Source organism: Etheostoma spectabile, chromosome 8 (genome assembly GCF_008692095.1).
Source record: "Etheostoma spectabile isolate EspeVRDwgs_2016 chromosome 8, UIUC_Espe_1.0, whole genome shotgun sequence".
NCBI lineage: Eukaryota > Metazoa > Chordata > Actinopteri > Perciformes > Percidae > Etheostoma > Etheostoma spectabile.
The window spans coordinates 2,965,647-2,980,775 of record NC_045740.1 but is presented as its reverse complement, the minus strand read 5'-3'; the positions used below and the strand labels follow the sequence as shown (position 1 = coordinate 2,980,775).

Sequence of the window (15,129 nt, the reverse complement as noted above, 5' to 3'; positions counted from 1 at the left end):
AAAAAAAAAAAAACTCATATATCATGAGAACCTCTATTTTTAAAGGGTTATTGCAGGTTATCGGTGAATGGATCCTGCTCTTTGTACACGGAACTAATATGTTGTTGAGAAAATTTAGAGAGTTGGTGAGAAAGATAAGATGAAAGTTTAAAACTTGGTGATGTTTTTAAATATTTTAATTGTTTTTATTTACACACTATTATACACCGTTCTGGGTTTTACTTTATAAATGACTGACCTGCTGATACAAGATGCTGCAATGTCTCTGTTTCTTGTTGTTAGGCTGTGGCCATCCGACTGAACCAGACCGCCATCCAGGCAGTCACCCCCATCACCAGCTTTGAGAAGAGACCAGAGGGCTCACCCAACCCCGACAGGTCTGACATGCTGCTTGTCGTACGATTAAATGCTTTTGCAGTGGCAGGTCATATAACTCTGAAAACTCAAGGATTATGTTGCACACTTCTTTTGATTTGTATGCAACATGTTTTTGCATTGTTTTGGTTTTAGCTCTTTATGTCAGTATTTATGTTATTTTTTTGTGTCTGCGCAACACTGTAAAGATGACACCTTCTTTTACATGTATGAAATGATGAAGGAACAAAATTTCAACCTCTGATTACTGAGAATGATGATCATTGTGATAAATGGTCACTTGTCTTGTCTGTCCAGTAAACTGCTCCTCTGAACAACGATATTCCTATTAAACTTTAGCAAGGAAAACTAAGCATGTCTGCTCTGTCAAGCTTTGAATTTCTCAGCATGTTGAAGTTCTTCGCATGGGGCTCTAATTAGAGCAATACTCCATGTAGTATAGTTTGGATGGTGGTTTCTTTTGCAGTCTTTCCTAAAACAAAAACATGAGCAAAAGTTAATAGATTAAAAGGCTTGTTTGTTTCCTCCAGCGTAAGATGCACATTTCATGGCCAGCTAACTAGCTTATTACCCAGCATATGTGGAAAATTAACCCATTGTTACTTTGAAGGTCCATGACCGTTTCATACCAGATTATTTTGTAGGGTCACATATAACATGTCTAAATGCAAACTGAAAGCCTTACTGATCGCTGTTATTGTTCCTCTTATCCATACTGCCTGTAAAGGGACCCTATCTAATGGAATTCAAACGGAATAGAGAGACAAAATCCACAGTCCAGCCTCTATGCAAAAATGCACTCTAGAACTTTCATCACAAAAGTTCCTTAACAGAACTATAGATTACATCTATCACTTACATTGGAAATGGATCTCAAAGCCAGTGTGAACAGGATAAACAATAAACTTTGTTTATTTACATATGGGCAGGTGAGTATTGTATTAAGACTTGGAACACATGTGGACCCGTCTTAAGTAGAGTAGTGGATGTTTTTGGGTTTACTTTGTTTATTTATTTTAACTCATCTTCATTATGTCTGTCTCATTCTTGCAGAGCAAAGCCAGGAGGTGTGCATGCTGCCAGTAGTGGTTCCCAGACGACGGGGGCTGCTCCGGAACCAGAAGACCTGATAGCCCCTGGGACACCCATTCAGTTTGACATCATGCTGCCGGCCTCCGAATTTCAAGACCAGAACAGGACTGGAGGGAGGTGAGAGAACAACTTGTGTTGGTGCATGTTTGTGCAAGACAGGCAGGGACGACTACTACTGGTGGGTGATGTTACTAATTTCTGAAAAGTTGGTTACACAATTTCCAGGAAGCTAAATGCTTCTTAATGGCTCAATACAGGGGTTTAATTGTTTTTTTACTGGTGTGTGTGCTCCCTTCCTGGCAGACGCACAAATCCATTTGGAGAAACAGATGATGACTGTTCAACAGAATGTGACGGTAACCATTTTCCTCTTTTTTTTTTTTTTAAATATATATATGAACTTATTGATCAACTTTCTGTCTTTGAATTCAGCCTAGCTTGTGTGTGTTGTTTCCCTGGAGTTTACCCTCCTATATATTTTACTTGACTGTTAATGCTGCTGAAATGTTTGTGTGTTGGTAATTTGTATATTTCTGCAGACTCCCTCCTGCAGCAAGTATTCGCTGTGCGCTTCCAGGGCTCAATGGCGGTGCGTTGTGGCAACAATCAGGACGTGATCTATGAGGCCATGAGGCAGGTGCTGGCTGCCCGAGCCATACACAACATCTTCAGGACCACTGAGTCCCACCTCATGGTCACCAGCAGTAGCCTCAGGTAGAATTTATCTAATATTTATGAACTGTTACATGACCACCTCAGACAGAAAAAGGCAACTGATTGGATCTTAGCATGTAGAGAGGCCCAAGCAAATGTTTCCGTTATGGCGCTTACCCACTACTAGTACCAGCTTGACTCTACTTGGCTCGACTCGACTCGGCCGCGGTGCCCCGTCTTCCATTTTTCATTGCAGATTTAGTACCGCCTCATGACTGAGGAAAGCCTGGCTGGTCGTCATCCCCAGCTGTCGCTAGCAATGATGACGCAGTGATTAGTGACGATTCTTTCTGACCAATCAGTAGTCTGCAGGTTTTCACATCACATTTTGGTATCATCTCAGCTCTCTTGGAACCTCGATGGAGGTGATACTAAAAAAAAAAGTACCAGGGTCTTTTTTCGTAATGGAAAACCAAAAAAAGGCAAGTGGAGTCAAGGCGAGTTGAGGAGGTGCCATGTAATGGAAAAACGTCATTATGTTTTTATATTTATTATATTCTTAAAATCTTCCAATGGTTTAAAGTTGTCTGCCACACAGCCTCACAATCTTTCTCTTATCAGTTAAGAAATGTATTTTATTTTGGATTAAATCTGTATAAAAAAATAACCACATCAAAACTTTGTGATATTCAATTCAAGTCAATTCAATTAAACTTTATTGTCCCTATGGGGAAACTTTTCTTGGACTCCGGCGCTGACAACTTTTGATGGTCTGGTCTGGTTTGGACCTAGATCCCAGCTATGTAGTCCTGAAAACTGTAGGCTCCCAAACTGTACAACACAACAAAAAAACATTATCTTTCAAATATTTCTTACTACAACTGTCTTATTCACAGTATTATAGTTTATCTAACTTTGTCTAGTTTTGTGTCTTTGTGCACAAGAAATGGTATTGTGAAAGTCTGACCTTTATAAAGTTGTCTAGATAACGGATTGTGCACGTTTGCTTGATTGTGTGCAGGTCTTGTCATTACCAGCGAGCACCAGTGGAAAAGTTGCATGTGGTGTATATTTAAAAATCTTCTGGAGTCTAACCGAACATAAATATCTGCGACAAACAACTCTTTTGTACGCCACTCGGCTTTCCAACGAAAACATATTTTTGTATAACCCATGATCAATTTCCACAGGTTTCGCCTTGTGTTAGCATTGTTCAAGCTGAAGACTACAGGCAACAAAACAAACAGACGTTAAATATAAAGACAAGGCTGTATCACTGCGTTTTTTTCATATTCTTGTAAACATCTCTATTTTGTTTTCACGATAGGTTGATTGACCCTCAAACTCAAGTTACAAGAATATGCGTAAGTACAGCATAACAGAATGTTCTCTCTTTTTCATCCTGATAAAGTTCCCTTGCCCTTTGGAATTAAAATAGCCCCATATCGTCACATACCCTTCACCATACATAGAGATTGGCATGGGATACTTTCCATAAAATCATCTCTCAATGCAAATCAAACCGGCTATTGGTCTAACTGAAATAAAACCATGCCTATCTCTATGTATGGTGAAGGGTAAGTGATGAGATGTGGGGTTATTTTAATTCCAAAGGCCAAGGGAACTTTATCAGGATGCATAGTATCTAATAACTGGCCTTCGATAATAAACATCTGCCTGCCTCTATGGGAATTTAACATAGGGATGTGTATACTTATGCCCCCTCTATTTTAAGGAAGAACATTTATTTATTTACAATACATTATTCATTCACAAAGAAAATTGGTGTCCTTGAAGGTTGGATTTTACCTCATTTTTTAATTAAGACATTAAGATAAATTTCCAAAACATGATTTTTTTATTCCTCATTTTAGTCAACTTAAGCATGGGCATGTAAACCTGTGAGCACCACTGTAACTACCTTTTTTTTTTCTTTTCTTTTCTTTAACCTGGACCTATTTTCCTATGTTTTTGTGTGTAAGTGACTGATAGGAACTTCTAGGAAGGTATTTGAAACTGGTCCAGTATTAAGCGGGAACGCTGTAACCGGCAGCCACAGACCGGGTTGCAATGTAACCCTATAGGACAACTGTTCATCAATTTGGTCCACAAAAAAAGTGCTTTTGCCACTAAAAGGGTTTGATTAATATTTGAAGCATCTGACAACATTATGTAAATGATCCCTACAGAGATAGGCCGTTTTAGAACCTCTTTAGGACCTTTCTGTTTAACCAGAAACAGCTCTGAGGTTGCTAGCGCTAAACCCACCGGACTCCATTTAAAAAATATATATATTTTTAGTGTGTAGAGCCAACACGTTTTCACATGTAAATAGGTAAACTATGTGTTTATTTCAACCCAAACTAGAGTTGTGATGGTTGGAAAAGTGGAAAGACGATCCAAAATGGATTTTCATAGTTTTATTTCGTTTCTGTTGAATTTGAATGAGTTAACTAATTTAGCAACAGCAGCAAGTTAACTAACAGGGAATGGTACTTTGAAAATTCAAGCCTGAACCTAGAGTTTAAAGTGAACATAATGGACATGTTTTACAATAAAGAATAAAAGGAAGTTAAACTCAATTAGCATGCAACCCTCATGAGCTAGCCAGTAAGAACTACACATGCTGCTAGTGAGAACTAGCAGCAGGCGTTAAGTTATAAACTGCATACTTTTAATAATAAATATAAAACATAATAATAAAACATATATAATAAATATAAAACATTCACTCCAGTAATATAATTAATATGAAAATGATGAATGCAGAGGGTTATAATTTTACTGAATTTCTATTTAATGATATGATGGTGACAATTCAATGAAATGGGCATATTTCCAACCAAAACATGTCAAAAGACCTAGTATTGCCTTTATACATCTCTCACAAATAAGTTCCCTATTCGGGGGTATGCTTTTTTATATTGAAATTGTGCAAAATATCTAAAATTCCTGATCTTACAACCCATACCCAATTTAAAAAAATGTTTTTTGTCTACACTCCTCATTTCTCAGTTCCAGCTTGGAGAAGTGTGTCAGTTTGCAGCACACCAAGAGAACGGGAGGCTGATGGGGTTCGTGGTTGAGGGCAGAGACTGGAGTGACGGAGATGAGGAGGGAGAGCCCTCGTTTAGCGCCTTCATCTTTGAGAGCAACACAGAGGGCGAAAAGGTTGATACAACACTGACATTGCACAAATAATACAAAAAAAAATAGAAAATTGATGAACAATTAAAGCGCCCATATTATGCTAATTTTCAGGTTCATAATTGTATTTTTAGGTTTTACCAGAATAGGTTTACATGGTTTCTTTTTTTTTTAAAACTCCATATTTTTGTTGTACTGCACATTGCTACAGAGTCTCTCTTCACCCTTTGTGTTTAGGTCTCTGTTTCAGCTACAGAGTGAGACATCTCACTTGTCTTAGCTACACAGTGAGACATCTCACTTCTATACAATCTTTGTTGGGACATGCGCAGTAGCTACGTAAGATCACATCAGCTAGAACTCTTTCTCAAATTTTGGTCAGTACAAGGCAGGATTAGCTGGGAGACTTCTAAACGAGGACACAGAACAGGGACATGTAGTAGTTCTTTTGTAGATCATGGTGAACTAGTGTGTGTTGTAGCAGTGTTTTGCCATTGAGAACGAGCTAGCATGCTAGCGCTAGCATGCTACGGTAGAACGTAGAAAGCCATGCAGATTTTGAACAGCTCACCCGGAGACTGAAGACACATTCAAAAACCTGTATCTCACTCAAAACAGCATGGATAGTTTTCTTTCCAAGTTTGTATGTGTGTGGAAGCACCAGAGATACAAAATAAGACCCCAAACCCCCCAAACAATTTCATAATATGGGCACTTTAAGGCTCTTAAAAATTAATAAAAAGTCTTCAACGCTATTTTCCAAGCTCAACATGTATATTTATCCAAATAGGTTTGTTAAACTTTGCATGAATTTACTCATTGCATAGGTGCGTGGTGGGATTCCATTCACTTCCTTTATAGAATCTGACTGGATGTTACGCCATCTGAAAAGGACAACCGCTCACTGACCTACTGACTGACTGCCGCTTGAAACGTTATGCAAAGGTCCTTTTTTTGACTGTTTTGACATATTATACTATGACTTTTTTATGACTTTGATAACATACTATACTATGACTTTTTGTGACTTTTAATGTTCTTATGACTTGTCAACAAAGTCATTAATATTATACTTTGACTTTTTTATGACATACTATACTATATTTTTTTATGACCGTTTTTACATACTATACTATGATTTTATTTTACTTGTTTGACATACTATACTATGAATTTTTGTGACTTTTTAATGACGTACTACACACTGAATTTCTGTGACATACTACACTAGGACTTTTTTTAAACTTTCTTTTATTACTTTTACCACAAACTACACTGATTTTTTTGTGACTTTTTAATGATTTTAATGACATACTATACTATGACTTTTTATTTACTTATTTGACATACTATACTATGAAATTTTTTTTTTACTTTTTCATGATTTTTTATAACGTACTATGATTTTTGGGACATACTATACTATGCCTTTTTTATGACATACTATATTATGACTTTTTATGGCATACTTTACTAGAATTTTTTTATGACTTTTATATATATATGACATACTATACTATAACTTTCTATGACTTGTTAGACTTTTTCCACATACTATACTATGACATTTAATGATTTTTTTCTTTTCTTTTTGTGACTTTTTAATTACATAATTACTATGACTTTTATGACATACTATATTATGACTTTTTATGAATACTATACAATGACTTTTTTATGATTTTTTTCCACACATTATACTATGAGATTTTAAGTTTTGGTGAATTTTTAATACTTGTATGACATACTATACTATGACTTTTGTGACATTTTATGAGATACTTACAAGGACTTTTCTTACATATATACTATGACTTTTTACATAATACTACAAATGTTTTTATGATATACTATACTAAGCCTTTTTCTTGACTTTTTATTACATACTTTAAATGACTCTTTTAACATATATACTATGCCTTTTGACATACTATACTATGACTTTTTGAATACTATACTATGACTTTTTAGGACTTTTTTGACTACTATACTATGACATTTGTGATTTATATTTATGTATATATATATATATATATATATATATATATAAGACATACTATACTATGACGTTTTAGACTTTATATATTATGTAGTATATATAAGACATACTATACTATGACGTTTTATGACTTTTTATATATTATATATATATATATATAAGACATACTAACTATGACGTTTTATGACTTTTATATATATATGTATATATAGACATACTATACTATGACGTTTTATGACTTATATATATTATATTAATTATATATATATATAAGACATACTATACTATGACGTTTTATGACTTTTTCCACATACTATATGGTGACGATTTTACGACTTTTTTATGACATACTATACTATTGCTTTTTGTGACTTTTTAATGACATTATTTACTATGACTTTTGGTGACTTTTTAATTTCTTTATATGACACCGCCTTTTTGTGACATTTTATGACATTCATACTTTACTATGACTTTTTTCATGACATGCTATACTATGACTTTTTGTGACTTTTTCATGACATACTTAAAACTATGACTTTTTCATGACATGCTATACTATGATTTCTTTTTGGGACATACTATACTGTGACTTTTTTTTGACATTGTATACTGACCTTTTTGACATTTTATGACATACATATTATACAATCACTTTTTTCAATATGTCCTTTTTGTGTGATCTTCATAACATACTATACTGTCAATCAACATTTATTTATACAGCGCTTTACACCAACCAGCAGGTATCCAAAGTGCTTAAAATCAAGGACAAGAATAAAACAACATAATACACAATAAAAAGAATAAAACGCAGAATGCAATAAAATCAGAAAAGGTTACATGAAAGCAGGAAGAGATGGAAAATGTCACACCGATACTATGTATAAAAATCCATTCTAAATAAATAAGTTTTGAGTTTGGAACTAAATAGAGCTACATCTGTAAAAGTGTGAATGCCGAGGGGTAACCTGGTCCAAAGTCTGGGAACAGCATATGCGTAGGAGCGTTCACCCCACAGTTTGTACCTTAAGCTTGTGACCTCTAAAGCCAGTTGATTTGATAACTGTAATGACCTGTTCTCGCGAAGAGTTAAAATCTCGGACCAATTCTCCAGGACCAGGCCATTTAAGGCCTTGAAAACAAACAAAATCTTAAAATTGATTTTAAAACACACCAGGAGCCAATGGAGGGTGTAGAGAACGGGGGTAACGTGTGCACGTTTAGAGGTACTAGAGTTAAAAATACTATGAACTTTTTTAAGACACTTTTTTAATGACACACATTTAACAGCATACTTATACATTCTGTATCATAAAAAGTCAGAGTATAGTGAGCCATTAGACATTTCATGACTTTATTATGACCTACTATATCATGAAATTTTTATTAGATACTATACCAGGAGTTCTCAAAGTTGTGATGACTAAGTGCCAATTAAGGGATCCAGGATATGATTGAAGGCCACACAGGAAAAGCACACACATAAAACAAAATATCTTTTCTATCTTACTTCCACATTTAACTACTGATTTGTCTTAGATGGTGTTCAATTTAACTTAAGGATTCCTGCACATAACCTGTATATTAATTTTTTTTTGTCTTTATTCACAGATATGTTACACCATAAGCTTGGCAAAGGACATTACAGAAGCCAAGAAGGTATCATCATGAAAACCTAGAAAAGAATTCTTGCATTCAAAGTCCAGGCTCATTAGGCAGAGCAAAAGCAAAACAACACACAAATGAGATATTTAACTGGAAAGGGAAAGTGTTCCCTTATAATAGGAAAGTTGACATTTCTGTTACAAAACACTAAAATAGTATGTCACTGATGCAACTTTATGTGAATCAAACAATTATCTTTTTAAACAGTGTCTATTTCAAGTTGTAAAACATGGTTCACAATCAAATTCTGAAACAGTCATCCTGTAGATAACTTTTTTTTTTAAAGATAACTTAATGTTTCCAAACATAGAACCTACATTTTACTTCACCCTCGGTATTTTCATTTTATTTTGATCAGTTTTATATTTCTTTTGTCTATAATGGCCTTTCTGCTATGTTCATTTATGTTCTTTAGAGTTTTGCATCTGTCTTTTTATATGTATTTTTCATTTTTTGTGAAGCTCATACTATTGCATAATTTTGCACCAAATGTGCTTTATCAATACAGTTTCATCCTATTATCTATTTAGGTTTTATAGTTTTGCAACACTAAGTCACAGTAGCTTTTTCAGTGGCTGAACAACAAAAAAATTACCTCCACACGTTGGAGATATTAATGAAGATAAGCTAAAATAAGAACATAACCGCTGTTTACCTCCCATAACCCTAATGGTATAAAGGTGAGGTAGGTACATTCAAAATGTATTTTCACAACTTGAGGAATTTAAAAACTATTTAGGTTGAGTAAATTCTTACTATTGTTTTGTTTTGAAGGACCCAGAGGCCCTGGCCCAGCTGATGAAGAACATGCCTCTGACCAACGACGGCAAATTCCTGTTGCTGGAGCCTGAGACGGGCGACACGACCAATGGAGCAGATGAAGACCTGGAGTCTGAAGCCTAGCCCCAAAAGAGCCCCCAAAAGAGATTGAAGGTGTAATCATGACTTGCTAGCCCTAACTCCGGTACTGTAACACCCATATTAGTGATTGAGGTTCACTTCCACTGACCCTGGGTTACTAGATCTGCAGTTCCTTTCATGTTATGAAAGCAGAAGATGTTGGCAGGGGTTGCCTGGACCAAAAAGCTAATCTCACGGTTGTTTTTCTATGGTCAGACTGTAGCATGGGTCTTTGGATTTGTTTTTACACTATTGTGGTTGGTACTTTAGTCTAAAGGGACAGTAAATAGGTGTTGATGGTGTTTCATTGTCTTTTAATATCGACAGCCACCTAACAAAAGGTGGTGAATCATTTGTTTTATTTTAGGTTTACATTTATTTCTAAGTTTACATAGTTTGTTTGGACAGTTTATTCCTTATTCTTTTTTGTTTTACACATTAACTCGTACGCACGGCATATATGCAACTACTTTACTTTATTTTTGTTTATTCATGTACAAAAAAAATGTATTGCACTTGCAAAGTTAATATCGGTTTAATAATGCTTAATGACTACAGAATGCACTAATTGAGACATTTGAAGCATCTATGACTTTTGAGACGAGGAAGGAATTAAGATAGGTTAAAATCACATCAGTTCCTTTTATCCTCAGAGCAGTGATTGTTGCATTGCTTATTATTCCTCTGTCAGCATGTGTGTCCTGGAGCAGTGGACAAAATTGGCATGAGTAATTAGACTAAACGTTTTTGTTCTTGCCACTATGAGGTTACACATACATGGCACCCTGACTATCTGAAGCATTCCCACTGAAATTAATTAGTCATATTTTCTGTGATTCAACACTACCTGGACAAAATAAGTCTTAACACAATCTGTATGCAAGGTCCTTGAGCATTCCAAATATTCTTCAGTAAAATTAGTACTTTGTGCTACGTTTTTTGAATGCCTATGTAAATATGAACCACCCGAGTGTCTATGATGTTTAATCAGTTGGCTGCATTAATAGCTTTGAGTCAATATGCTAGGACTGATGCGGTGCATGATTTAATAATGGCGTTCTCTTTCGGCCCCTTCGGAGAATATTAAAACCTCTATACTGAGTGCTGAACTAATACTAAAAAAAACAAAAATAAGTCACTGAAATGTTACAGTAGCACATGTAGGCAGACCACAGCGAAGTATAATGTTATCATTGAAAAGCAACGTGCTCTTTGCGTATACGTATAAACAGAACAGAAGAAAGGAAAGCAATTGATCCATGAAATACTGCCTTCCCTCTGGAGCCCAATGCATTTTATTCCATTTCTGCCAATTGATGATGAGCTGTACAACTAATCTTCATGGACAGTGGAAGCTTGTGATGCGCTGTTTGAATGTAACATGTTTTTGTACTGTGTAATACAGACAAGGTGAAAACCATTGACTTTGATCGTGAAAGTTAGATTGTGTTGACCAGTGCAGTTGTGCTTGTTTTTTCTGCTCTACATCCAAGCTCTTTGTAGAGTCACATGTTAAACAAGGAAGTGTGAATATTGCATTGACTGCCTGCTCTACTGGTAAAATAATTTATGATTATGTTTGATTGGTTGTAACACTACACATTGTAATCAAAGGAATAGCTTGGATGAGAAGATTGATACCACTATCTTCTAATCTAACTCTCCACCATGTCAAACCTTTGCTTTAAGTTATACCGATTAGCCATTTCTCTTTATGTTGCCTGATGCTATACAGACTATTTTCTCCATCTAATAGACTCGTAACCTTCTTCCTTGGGCGCTGGTTGAAATGCTTTAATTACACAATTAATAAAACTAGAGCAATGCTTAGTGCGTCTGTCAGCAAAGCCTGAGATGTGTTTCTGTTTGACCTACACAAGCTGGTGCTTGGGTTGTTCCTCTGATTGATGGCTCATTTGGTGAGAAGAGTTTCTCCAACTTTACCTTCCAGTCAAGAAACCAAATCCTTATTGTGGCCTGCTACAGCCAATTATCCTTATTACAGCTGTGCTGCAAAGTCAATAGTAGATATATTGTTGCTTTGCAAGTTAATGCAGTGTCAGCAAAACTCTGGGTACCCATGGTGTAGAAAATACATTTCCGTAATACAGCAAGGACTGCATTTTCCCCCCTGTTCCTCGGTCTTTTTGAAAATGGCTGAAGTTGATGGAATCCAATACCCAAAAGGCTTTACACTTAACTCGTCCTAGTTTTCTAAAGCCAATGCTAACATGCAATCTTCAATAAATAAGTAATGTTTTTCTTACCGATGTTAATGTGTTTCTTTACATCACAAAAGAACTTTAACATTAACACAAGAAAAAAGCGCATTTATTAAACAAAGCATTTTGCTTTTGTATTTACATGTAATTGACACTTCATTTATATGAACTTAAAATCTACATAACTGGAGGCACACGTAAGCATGAGACATTACAGGAGGTATCAGCTTGATCTCAATTACAAACCTTGGCAGCAAACAGTTTTAGCCATTCATTAAGCACACAGATATGTAGTTTAAATCCGACACATTGATTGCATAAATCAGTTTCATTTCAAATGCATGGCCTAATAAGAAGTACAGGTGGGTTTTTGAACGTGTTTCAGACACTAACATTTATTGTATTAAATATTTCTGATTATCTGTCTTATAGACAGATCCAGGGGACTAAGATGCAAATAGTGCATTGGATAAGTATCAAAAATGGTCAAGTACTCACACTAAGCTCATGTACAACATACACACCAGTACACAGCTCAGGAGTCTTTGTAGTAGTTGTTGAAGTTGATGCGAAGAAGGAAATCTTCTAGATGAGGCTGGTAGCCTCTGTTCACCAGCTTGGTCACCACTGAGAGAAGAAAAAAGAAAAAGCGTTTTGTAACTTTGTTTTGGAAACGTTCTATACCTATTTCTTTGTTTTGCTATCCCTATGCTGTGGCTCAGTTAGGATATTATCTGTGGAAATATACAAAAGGGAACTATGTACTATGTAAGACATCCAGATAAACTAAAGTCTCATTACCTTCAGATATACTGTATGTTTGGAAAGTATGTACCGTGCATACTCAAAGTAAGTAGACTGTGTCCCCATCACTTACATTGAAATAGCTTTAGGAGGTTATCTCTCAATAACAAGCATAAACAGGGAGATTAAGATTTAAGATTAACTATTAAAGCCAGCAAAACTAAACTAAACTAAATTAAGATAACACATAGCTGCAGCAAATACAAACTAGTGATTGGTCCTAAACCCTAGTGATCTAATCTATCATTAGTCACACCAAGGCTGGATGGCTTAATTAATGCCTCACATTTACAGATTTGTTAGGCTTTACAAATCAAACTTTCTCAATCCAACAACCCTATAACTATGTTGCAGCTTGAAATTAGAAGATTTTTTTTACCAAGCTTTAACATATTTCACCGTACTTGATACTAATATTTAAAACATATTTCTGTGCTTACCTTTGAAAAGGAAGTGAGAGTAATACTTGAAGGTGTTGTACGACTGCTGCATGGCGATAAAGCTTGGGTGCACTGCCTCCCCCTGCTGGCTGCCCCAGGGCTGTGCGATCAGCTGGGCCCGAAACTTGAGGATCAGGCTGAAGATGCTGTGGATGATGTTCATGACCGGAGCTGCCTTCTCTGTCAGCAAACCCCTGGGGAGGCAAGAGAGTGCAAAGTTTAAGAAACACGACAAGGGACTTTACAACTACTTTTTAGACGGGCTGACATTATACACAGAGAAGTGTGATACTAACAACCTCTCCTAATGAGATTAAATCATTCATCAGGTTCAAAAGTTAGCTTCACATCCAACTGGAATTTTAATCAACTTGTAACGAGGAGGTTGAATTCATTTTTTATGGAATTATGGGTGCAGAGAGTGCAAATTCTACTTTCTGTGCCTGTACAGAGCCTAAAGAAATCAATTCACTCCCCTGGATATTTTTTGCATTTTGTATCTTGAAACCCTGACGGTTTAAATTAGATTTCAGTAGTCTATATTAAAGTTCAAAACACTTTGCAGAACACCTTCTGTATGTGAAGGGTCTGGGGTCCCAAAAGGTTGCACACACACACACCTCTTTATTTACCGCAAGTCGATTTAATTAGTTTAGCAAAAGAAAAAGTCAATGTTAGAGGACACATGCCGTGAATTTCTCTTTTTTACATTATAGTAAATTTCATATCTTTTGTGTCCAGACCTAATTATATGAGAAAACGGCTATTATGTGTTACAACAAAATACTCCCTTTTAGCTCAAACCTTTGAATCTAATCTTTCATACATTTTGAAACTTAAAAAAAATCCAATTTAATGCAGGCAGCCACACCAACAGATTCTAGCAAAAGGGGTCAAAATTATTATTTTAAGGTACGCTGAAAGGCATGTGTGCAGAGTGACTTCCTGTAGCATGCATTTTTCAAATCTACTTTGTGTACTCAGGTTACGTGTGTCGCTGTATTCTGCAGGTGCTTATGTTATGTAGTTTATGCATTATGCAATCTTTGAGTTCACAAGGTTATCTGTGTCTGCGCTCACAGTCTAAATGCTGATAACACTGAAAGCTGTGATCACTCAAAATCCCAAAAAGTTGGAAAAGTATTAAATTCAAGTTGTTCCAAAATGTCTTCTCCCATGCAATAAATTGAGGATAAAATATATCACCTATTTTGTGTATAGAGATAACAGCAAGCATTATATTGCAATTCTGTAACATGTACGCGTGCAGCTCCAGCCCTGACCTGAAGATGGCTCTGTTGAGGTAGTCTGCATGTGTGCGGTGAATGGCGTCCAGGTCGTTGGCAGTGGCCAGCTTGGCTGTGAACTCGCTCCAGGACACTTGCAGGATCTGGTTGGCGATGTATCCCTGGATCACCTTGACAAAATGCTGCATTTCATGTCTGTATAGCTGCAGCTGACGAAACTGCACCGAGCGACCCGCACCTTTCACCAGTGCTGAGGGAAACAGAAAAGGCCATGATCAGTGCTGCAGGGACTCCAAATAAACATTTGCTGGTTACATAGATTCAAAAGGTGAAGATCTGCCGCTTTTCTGTGTTATACCATACACTGCTAAATCAATAGCTTTGGCCTCTTTATTCCTGATCACTTAGGGAACATGAATTAGTCATGAAAATAATTTAGTGGCTTATCTATACTTGTGCAGTGTTCATTGTGCAGTCTTGTTAGTTTTGCTCATGGTCAAACAATGCATTATTAGTGTGCTGTATTAATTAATCATCTATATTTTCTCCTGATGATCAGTAATATTGTTTTAATTGCTGAG

General features: G+C 36.0%; 2 protein-coding genes and 1 long non-coding RNA gene across 5 annotated transcripts in view; 1 reads left to right on the top strand and 2 right to left on the bottom strand.

The window, feature by feature from the left end:
* Positions 1 to 4,243, bottom strand: part of LOC116693365 (uncharacterized) — a 10,585-nt gene extending 6,342 nt beyond the window's left edge. The window contains exons 1-2 of the long non-coding RNA XR_004332907.1: positions 4,139 to 4,243; positions 3,793 to 3,794 (exon numbers count right to left, since the gene is read on the bottom strand). This is a non-coding gene — a long non-coding RNA (uncharacterized LOC116693365). The remainder of the gene's footprint in view (positions 1 to 3,792; positions 3,795 to 4,138) is intronic.
* appl2 (adaptor protein, phosphotyrosine interaction, PH domain and leucine zipper containing 2) overlaps positions 1 to 11,677 on the top strand; it is a 24,330-nt gene extending 12,653 nt beyond the window's left edge. The window contains exons 14-21 of the mRNA XM_032522284.1: positions 283 to 377; positions 1,429 to 1,584; positions 1,771 to 1,823; positions 2,007 to 2,181; positions 3,449 to 3,485; positions 5,137 to 5,292; positions 8,882 to 8,929; positions 9,710 to 11,677. Coding sequence (XP_032378175.1) covers positions 283 to 377; positions 1,429 to 1,584; positions 1,771 to 1,823; positions 2,007 to 2,181; positions 3,449 to 3,485; positions 5,137 to 5,292; positions 8,882 to 8,929; positions 9,710 to 9,838 — 849 coding nt within the window. The 3' untranslated portion in view covers positions 9,839 to 11,677. The remainder of the gene's footprint in view (positions 1 to 282; positions 378 to 1,428; positions 1,585 to 1,770; positions 1,824 to 2,006; positions 2,182 to 3,448; positions 3,486 to 5,136; positions 5,293 to 8,881; positions 8,930 to 9,709) is intronic.
* Positions 11,678 to 12,148: 471 nt separating this feature from the next.
* tubgcp6 (tubulin gamma complex component 6) overlaps positions 12,149 to 15,129 on the bottom strand; it is a 30,586-nt gene continuing 27,605 nt past the window's right edge. For all 3 annotated transcript variants that reach the window (XM_032522281.1, XM_032522280.1, XM_032522282.1), the window contains 3 exons: positions 14,585 to 14,798; positions 13,302 to 13,495; positions 12,149 to 12,684 (listed from right to left, as the gene is read on the bottom strand). In XM_032522281.1, the coding sequence (XP_032378172.1) occupies positions 12,593 to 12,684; positions 13,302 to 13,495; positions 14,585 to 14,798 (500 nt within the window). In that variant the 3' untranslated portion in view covers positions 12,149 to 12,592. The remainder of the gene's footprint in view (positions 12,685 to 13,301; positions 13,496 to 14,584; positions 14,799 to 15,129) is intronic.